The 9,753-nt window shown below is 39.8% G+C and overlaps 1 protein-coding gene across 1 annotated transcript in view; it reads right to left on the bottom strand.

The window, feature by feature from the left end:
* Positions 1 to 5,654: 5,654 nt before the first annotated feature.
* Positions 5,655 to 9,753, bottom strand: part of PARP15 (poly (ADP-ribose) polymerase family, member 15) — a 34,909-nt gene continuing 30,810 nt past the window's right edge. Inside the window, exons 11-13 of the mRNA XM_012639580.1 lie at positions 9,270 to 9,403; positions 6,256 to 6,430; positions 5,655 to 5,944 (exon numbers count right to left, since the gene is read on the bottom strand). Coding sequence (XP_012495034.1) covers positions 5,655 to 5,944; positions 6,256 to 6,430; positions 9,270 to 9,403 — 599 coding nt within the window. The remainder of the gene's footprint in view (positions 5,945 to 6,255; positions 6,431 to 9,269; positions 9,404 to 9,753) is intronic.

Here is a 9,753-nt window from a genome sequence, read left to right as displayed (position 1 = left end):
AATCCTTTCTTATTGTCCCACTTCCCTAGTAAGAGAGAAGAAGAAAAAGGAACTGGAAAAAGAGATTAAAAAGAGTTAATCCACCAGAAACACATGCCTTAGTACGTTGTCTCAATTATACCTCACTGAGAAAGCTATTATCTCATGACTCATCCTAGAGTACCTTTCCTTTGTAGGTAGAGACATGGAGAAACCATTGAAGTTATAGCTAAAAGAAAAGGTCGCTTGACTTTTTAGTTAAAAGTTTACTTTAACTATATTTTAAAACTCGGCTCCTAGTAGACAATCTAAGGTAACAAAATAAAAAATTATTCTAATGCATGTAATTTTTGTGTAATCCCTTCTTAATTGAATGAAGTATCCCTTTTTTATATATATGTATTTAAAATTCAAGTAATTTACAATCATATGTCCAAGTGTCTTTCTCTGGGTTTTCATTCTTGAGGAGAGCCTTTTCCAGGCTTAATTCTTTATTCATTTCCAGTAAATTTTCTTCTCTCATATCCTTGACTTGTAGTTTTTTAGCTACCTCTTTGTTGTGTTTACTCAGAAATCTTTTTGGTTAGGAGTTGGAATTTTCATACTCTATTTTCAAAGTTAATTAAGACTTCTTGACTTATTGTGATAGGACTAGTTAGTGCTCTTTCATTTTCCGGTTTATCTGTTGATTTAAGATTTTGTAAGTCAGATCTACTTTTTTTCCTGCTTCTATCCACGCAGTAAGGAGTCCATCAACAACTCTGATCTTTGTTAGTCCCAGAAGATCCACTGGCTAGCTGAATGAGAGAGGTGTGTCAGCTGATTCCTCTGTCAAAGGGGGGCTACCTGTGGGGACTGCCATAAAGAGAAGTGAGATACTCTATATTAAAATGCTCTGTTAACAATAGAACATTACACAAATAAGGTATTGTCCTATGAGGTTTACCATTATGTTGAATTTTTTTTTCTTCTGCATCTTTTATGCTATGAATCCTAGATTTCTGCTCCTCCCTGAACTATATTTGCAGTCCTTAATGTGTTCCAGATGCTAATATTTCTATTTTTTTCTTCTGGACGCTTAGTTTTTTTTTTTCTATTTACACCGAAATTTCGTTTTCGTTGTTGACCTCAGGTTTGTCGATTTTATGTTGTTATTTTTGTGTTGGTAGTTTCCTTATCTCAGGCATTTTAATTGACATTTTAGTGGAGTAAATATGAAAAAAATCACCAACTTGCACTGTAAACTACAAAGGCCTATAGAGAAGCATTTTCATCATTTCTTTTCTGTTTTGGCAGAAGGTTTTTTCTTGCATTATACTAACTGACTACATTGAATGTAAAGAAAGTGTTATCAGGTAAGTGGGATGCCAGGTTTGGGTGTGAAGGGACAGGAACACATTGAGCACATGAAAGGAAAGGCTCAGATTGAAGAGGTGGGTTGGATTTTGCAGAAGCCAAAATTACTCACTTGATAGGTCTTAGTTACAGAATTATAATTTTAGGAACAAGAGACTTTGGGGAATTAAATTACTGTGTTGAAAATGCCCTTCTCAATAAAACAAAGAAAAGAAGGTTAGAGAATATTTATATCCTGGAGACCACAAAAATAATATAAACAAAGAGAGAAATAGGGCAAAAGTCTTTTAAGATTAAGTTAGTCATACTCTGTTATTTTAGTTACGAGAGTCCCTTGCTATGTTTACTAATGTTGTGGTAAAGAACAAAGCTAAGATCTGTAATAATTTAATCAATTAAGCTTGTAAAGCATATTTACTATAAAGCATGTTTACTAAAAGAAACCATTTTTGTTCAAATAAAGTATTTAGCAGAAATTGAATTTGATCATATTAGCTATAAATGATCTCACCAGCCTTGTAATAATTAACCCACCACACTGTAAATGAATTCACAAACCTTGTAATCATCACCATACATACTATGTGGGATTTGACTGGCTGAACCGGCTCCATAAGCAAGAAAACTTTTTTTTTAATAGTTCTCTTACGTTTCAAGTTCCCAGGCCACTGAGATTTGCTGACCAGAATTTTGTAACTTTCTGTTGCACTGATGCGTTCCCTTTTGAGTTTCTTTCCAAGAAGCAGTGAACTCTTTGCAAAGGAGATAGCTACAAAGCCTTACACCACCTGCTTGCCCGGAGAAGAAAACATAAGTGACACCTCACCACAGATTGTGCCCAAGGACCCGCTGAGCAGCCTACTCCCCGCATCCTGTCTTCGCGCAAGGCTGGAAGAATGACCAATATTAACCTTCGCTCACTATACTACTAAAATCCCCACCCTGAGAGGGACTTAACTGCTATTTCTTGATCATGGGATGTGTGTAGTAGCATGGATTTCTCACTGCGCTTGCGTGTCCTGCATTCCACCCCAAACACGTAATGATGCTCACTCCTCTCGTGCATTATTCATTTCACCTCCAGAAAAACCCTTGAAGCTGTTGGTTCTTGGTCGGGGAGGCGGACTTGAACCAGTCCATTCCTTCCACCTCCTGGTTGACACATTCTCTGCAATAAATCCTTTCTTCCTTGACAATCCTCGTTGTCTCAGGAATTGGCTTTCTGTGCGGTGAGCAGCAAGCAGAGAACCCCCCTTGTGGGTTCATTAACATGGCTCGTTACTATCTATGCAGAAAAAAATATGATTGATCCAAGCGGATTGTGCGTCCTCCTCGTTCTTCCACAAGTGAGAGAAAGGACAGAAGGGGACGGGGGCGGGGAAGAACAAGAAGGAGAAAAATGCTAAGAGAAGTAACAGGAGAAGATATACGAGACAGTGAAGCCTTCTATAAAAGCAGGCCACCAGTCCAGAGCTGTAGCTCATGGTCTCAGATTAATCAGATACCATTTGCCTGAATTCTAGAGATCCACAGAGAAGGGATTTTTTTTTTTTTTTTTTTTTTTGAGACAGGGTCTCGCTCTGTTGCCTAAGGCTAGAGTGCAGAGGCATCATCATAGCTCATTGCAGCCCCAAACTCCTGGGCTCAAGTGATCCTCCTGCCTCAGCCTCCCAAGTAGCTGGGACTATCAGCTTGTGCCACCATGCCCAGCTAATTTTTTTCTATTTTTGGTAGCCATGGGCGCTCGCTCTCACTCAGGCCGTTCTGGAACTCCCGCCTCAGCCTCCCAAAGTGTTAGGATTACAGTTGTGAGCCACCGTGCCCAGCCGATACCACTTTTGATATTAAGTTGAAACAATGGGTTCTTAGCACAGGAGAACGGACCATTGTCATCACGTGGATAGAGAACAAGAAGCCACCTGGGAAGGAGATGGACTTAAAAGACGGAAAGACACTGCTGGAAGGTATAATTTGTAATAACCGTAATTATTGATTGGTTTATATCTTGTTCTTTCCTCAACAAGCAACTTTAGCAACATGGGTATATTGTACTCAAGACTTCTGTATCTTACTACTGAAGTAGAAGCACAGCAAAATAAATTGGGGAGCAACATCCTTGAGTAACAACGTTGGAGGAGGCAGTAAGTCTCAGCAGTGGATACTGCAAGTAAAAGTCTAACTGACTTAAGTATTATAAAAGGAGTCTTTTCTTGTAATCTGGCTCACTAGAATTCTTCTCTGGATTTGGGAGCCAAGGCCCAGGCAGTCCTTGCTTTGCTCCCTGGGACTATATTTCCCTCAGGAAGTTCAGGGAGTGGTGCCTCATTGACGGTAGGTTATGGTCTTTGCATCTCATATTCCAACCTCGTATATTAATATTTATCTAGAAATATATTTATCTAATATTTTGACATATATAGGTAGAAACATACAATGAAATACTATGCAATCATTAAAAATGATGCATGAAGATATTTAATGACATGGGGAAAACGATACATCACAAAATAAAATCTGGTTATTAAACAATAAGTAAAATTTTTTAAAACTTTATCATATATACATAAAAATAGAGAAAAGATGTATAGCAGAATAATTCAGCCATTAAAATTATGTTTATAGAAAACAATAACAACATGAGGGAACAACTTGTAATGTTAATGAAAAATGGTAGATATAATACTGTATAATTAGTGATTGAATAAAGTGTGAGTCTGACTTTGTTGAATGTGGGTGGAGAAGAAACTAGAAGGGAGCGTGTGAGAACACTGGCAGCAGTTTTCTCTGAATGTTGGAATCCTGCATGAAGTTTGGTGAAAGAGTTATTGTCTTTATACTCTACTCTCCTCTCTAAATGTGCATGTAATTTATTTATGATAATGTAAATACTTCTTAAATGTCTGTAACTCTTCAAAAGTGAGACTTCAGCATAAATGAGCTGCCAAATATTTTAAGAATTTACATAACTCTAATATACTAGTGGGAGGGACAAGTCTGAGGGGCTGCCGGCGGTAAGAGGTAAGACTTGTTCTGTGTCCTCCAAAAGTCTAGACAGCGATCAGCAGGTAATAGACATCGAGGAACAGATTTCAAGTCAGTGTGAAAAAGAGTTTTGTAATAATAAACGCTGACCCACAATGGAACGGGTCCCTTCAAGATGTCGAGTGCAGAAAGTGGTCAGACAGAGGCTGGAGGTCTTCTTGCCCTGGGAGCGGGGAGGGTTGGGGGAGAAGTACGAGGGGACAGTGGGACAGATGACGTCTAGCATCACTGTCACTGCTAACATTCTGTCTATTTGTCACTCACTCATTCATACAGCTTCCAAAATGGCCCCAGTGCCTCTGGGTATTCATGCCCTTATGTAAATCCCTCCTGGATGGAATCCGCTGATCCAAGTCCAATAGGACACCGTGGAAAAGATGGTGTGTGATTTCAGAGGCTAGATCATAGGAGACATTGTGGCTTCTGCCTTGCTCTCTCTTGAATTACTCACTCTGGAGCAGGCCAGGCCTCGGAGAGGCCCTGTGGAGAGCATCTGAGGCCTCCTGCCAACACTTAGCAAAAACTTGCCCACTATGTGAGCAATTCACCTTGGAGACACACCTCCAGTCCCCAACGAGCCTTCAGATGACTGCATCCCCTGCCGACATCTAGCCTGTAGATGTATGAGAGACCTAGCAGAATGGCCCAGTTAAGCCATACCTGAATTTCTGACCCACAGACTATGAGATGAAACCACTACATTTGGAGGTAATTTTTTATATAGCATTAAATAACAATATAATACATTTTTACCTGATTGGTTCCACAACAGGTTTGAAATAATGGTCTGTGATTCAGTCATTTCAGCTGAGCTATTGACAAGTTTTTCTTAATTAGGCAAAATCCCCAGCTGTTCCAGGCACCTAACAGTAGCCTCTCCACTTAAAATAGTGCAGTTTAACCCACCACAGTTCGATGTCTTAACATGTTCCAATAAAAACAATGTCATCTTTGCTGTAAGGTGACATGTGTTATTTTTTTCTGATGGAAAAGAATAATGTGCTTTTTATTCTCCTATAGATTTGGTGTCTGTGGGTAGCTACCACTACACCAATATACTGTACATTTCTCAGCTTCTACCCATCAATTTGCTCAGCAAAAAGGTAGGCTACAAATTGCAGCAATAGAGCATTTTAAAAAGGTAATTTTCAGCATTTCTGCACCTAAACGGGAAATTTTATCTGGATAAACAAGCCAAACGCAAAGACAAAGACTCTGCAAATTGTTCTTACAAATAGATGACTAAATCATCCCTTTGGTATTAAAAATATATTTTTTTAATATCTGAAAGTTATGAGATATTCTGGGTAAGCCTGATTATCAGAGAATACCACAAATAGGGTTGGATGTTGTGTATTGTCTGTGACAGAGTCAAAGAGATCTGTGGGGTTGGCAGGATCCCTTGGTGGAGGGGTAACTAACCCTACACTTCCCTTGGTGTAGTCCCCCGTAAGTACTTGCACAACATACATGTGCTTTCTCCCCTGATCGTCTGGCTTAGAGTATGTATTGTTAGCAGAATAACTGGCATCAACAGCAAAATAGGTTCCTTTTCCATAGGCTGCACCTGTAAAGAGAAAGACAAAAGCCTTCCTAAGAATGTAAAATTACATAGTATGTAGAACTATGCCAAACCGGACAAAAAAAATTTTTTAAATGTAGTTCCTGCCCACCAAAGCCACCTTTTGTCATTTCTAGAATTCACTTCATCTTCCCTCAGAAGGTTGTCAGTGTCCTTGCAGCTGAAGCACAGTGAGCTGTGTCCTGACCATGACAATATGGCTGCCATCTATAGTTCTATACTCCCTGGATGTGACTAGTTGACACTAGAACCACCATTCACCTCATTCTGATCAACCAGATTAGTCCCCTCCTTACTGTTCTTCCCAGCATAACTGCGATTAAAGCCATATTCATTGACATATGGCACCGAGTGTGCATCTGTCCCATGGAAGAGGAGTCTCTCATTATCTGTGTGGCCATTCTTGACATCCATGTGCCGTTTCTTTATCTGGTAGCTCTGCCAGAGAGGTATATTCTGTATTCTCTCAATCTGCAGATGACAAAAACCAAAACATTTTGGAAATAACCTTAGATCTCAGTATATTGTACTTGTTGTGGATTTAAAGTAAGCAATATGAGGAAGAAAGATGAGAAGGAAAAGGAGAAGGAGGAAGAGGAGGGGGAGGAGAGGGAAAAGGAGAAGAAAATGCAAACCAACTGAAAATTTAGAGAGTAGGTAGCTTTCTGTCTTTAGAAAAAGACAGGCTACAAGTATCTATTAATATCTATACTTTGTAATGGTGATTATTAGTATCTATTTTACATAACAGAACTTATAATTTATATGAAAATGTTTACCTATATATATTCTCTGGAATTTCTAGAGATTCACTGACATTGAAACTCCTACTCAAAAATTTGTAATCATTCAATAGCCATTTCCTTAATTCCTTTTCATCTTCAAACCCATTCCATGTGGCTTCTCCCAGTAGCGACTCTTTCTGTTATTGCCCCATTTATGGTGACAAATCACTTCATAATTGCCTGAAAAAGTCTGATGACTTTTTCTTTTTAGACCTCTCAATAGCATTTCAAACCATGAACAACCCCCTCTTTGAAACTTCACCCTTTTTTAACTTCTTTTCAAAATATTACTCTCTACTTGTTTTCCTTCCTTCTAGGAAATGAAGTTAATTAACATCCATTCAATAGTCATCTAGTGAACATCTACTATGAATCAAGTGCTGTACTGGGTCTCTGCCCTAGTGAAATGTTCAGTCTAATGGGGAAGAAAGACAAGAAAACAAATTACTGCCCCTCAGAGTGAGAAGGGTTGGGTTAGGAGAACACACACAGAGCTGTGAAAGCATAAGAAAGGGCTCCAGGGAATCTATGTCTGGGGAGGAAGGAGGAGATCTGAGAGGATGATGTTCTGGAAACAGAAAAAGAAGAGAGGTTCAAGAAGACTGGAGTGGGTACCTAGGGCAGATGTTGAGGAGAGGCCAACTAATAAGGGCAGGAGGGAAAATTGTTTTGCTGAGAGTGATGGCGTCCTCAGGGAGAATGATGAAGGCTTGGAATGGGGAATGCGGGAGGCAATTGACTGGAGGAAGCACTGAAGAATTCCAGGCAGCCTGGAGAGTCCAGCTGAGATTGGGGACCATGAATTAGAACTGATTTTATCTAGGAGCAGCAAGAAAGAAAGTGGGTTATGGGATTAATCCAAAGTTGGGGATTTTCAAAATGGGTATGCTAGAAGGCTAAGAGCTAAGAAAGTTGCAGATATTGGCTAAACACAATGGAATTGAGGTTGTTGCTCCCCTTTCAGTGGTCCCTCAATATCTGTGGAGGACTGGTTCCAGGACTCCTGCAGATACCAAAATTTGAGGATGCCCAAGTCCCTTATATAAAATGGCAGTACTGTATTTGCATATAAACCACGCAATCCTCCTGTATACTTTTTTTTCCTCCTGTATACTTTAAATCATCTATAGAGTACTTATAAAACCTAATACAATGTCAATACTGTGTAAATGGTTGTCATACTCTATTGTTTAGGGAATAAGGACAAGAAGAAAAAGTCTGCACATGTTCAGTATAGATGCAACCATGATAGGCCTGATGCAATTTTTGATCTGCAATTAGTTGAAACCATGGATGCAGAACCCATGGATACAGAAGGCCAACTGTACTCTCAACAGCTTTTAGCACTACGAAGCATCTCCTCCTTTAAATTCTGTCCTTTCTGCAGGATGTCTCTCCTGGTTCTCTTCTCTTAGGAATTATGTTCATTCATTCAATTTCACTTGTTGAATACATATTGTGTCCTACTATGTGCTAGGCTGTGTGCTAGGTACCAGGGATGCAGACATGAATGAGATGCGACTCCTACCTTAAGAAGCTCCCTGTCTAATTGGGAAGCCAGGCATGTGAAAGGCTATCAACGTACAATTTTACAAGTGCTATAATGTCAGTAAGTACACGGTTCTATGGAAGAAGTGACTAGATTTTAAATTACTAGGATGCCACACCCTGCTCTGATACACATAGTATGCCGATAAACCCCTACACTTTACTGACTAATATTTTCATGCAGCACAGTGGATGTTGTGGGAATCTCCTGAACATCCATTCCACCCCGTCAACAACTGGTTTGAGTGGAATTGGCCCCACTTATATTAACAGGTCTAGGGTGGAGCCTACTGGGATTAAACCAATCAGGATCTCCAGATGGATCGCACAGTGAGGGAGCTGATGGCCCAGGCCCAAGCCAAGCAGCACATGGTATTCCCCAGACACAGAGATGGCTGGAGTGGTCCATTCAAAAAAATCCTTGGTAAGCAAGGCATTCAGGAAATGAAAAAACAAAATAAAAAACTTGGGGCTCTTATCTAGTGATTGTGGGAGAGGACATAGTTGTCTTCTGTGGGATGTGAATGAGGAAGCAGAGACCCCTGATTACCACCAGCAGCCATCCTACAACCACACGAAGAGTCCAGCCTTATGATGAAGCTGACACTGTGGACGTCAAAGACAGGGAAACTAGATCCAGGACATCACCTAGCCACTGGATCACACTGCTCCAAAGCCCATCCTACTTCCAGACTTTCCATTAATTTCCAGTACAATTCTCCTTGTTTAATCAGTTTGAGTGGCTCAGTTTGTGCTTGCAGCTGAAAGTATCCTAACACAAACATGTGACTTTCGAGAATATCCTTCTTTACTGCTAGTGAATGAACCATGAGATTTGAAGTCTATGGAGCTAAATCTAATTCCAGTTAAAATAAACATACGAGGTACAAAGGAAGAAAGAGGGTTATTAAAAAAGAGATGACTTTCACGTTAGTTCTTCAACATTTTAAAACAGTAAATTTTTAACACAGTATTACCTTCTCTATTGTGTAGTGAAAACAAGTCTTAGCAAACTTATCCTTTACAGTGTGATATTCCGATTGTTGAGGCAGTAGCTGGACCGTACAGCACAGCTGGTCATTCATGTCTGTCCAGTGTTCAGGAACATTATCTAGAAAGTCAGCGTTTGGTGAAAACATGATATTCATTTCCAAGGACCTCTGAAAATCAGGGCATTTCCTATGCTCTTGTTAAGCTACAAATTTCACAGTTGCTTTTTTAATTATCCTCAATTGAGTAAACACAAATGAAGTGAAGAGTCTGATACCAATATAATACATAATATATATATATTTTTAATTTTATTTCAGCATATTATGGGGGTACAGATGTTTAAGTTACGTGTGTTGCCCTTGGTTACCCCCCCTCAAAGCTTCAAGTATGTCCATCCCCCAGACAGTGCACACCGCACCCATTAGGTGTGAATATACTCTTCCCCTCTACCCCCGTCCCACCCGCCCA

Source organism: Propithecus coquereli, unplaced genomic scaffold (assembly GCF_000956105.1).
Source record: "Propithecus coquereli isolate 6110/MARCELLA unplaced genomic scaffold, Pcoq_1.0 Scaffold10, whole genome shotgun sequence".
Classification (NCBI taxonomy): Eukaryota; Metazoa; Chordata; class Mammalia; order Primates; family Indriidae; genus Propithecus; species Propithecus coquereli.
This window is presented reverse-complemented; position numbering and strand designations above follow the sequence as displayed.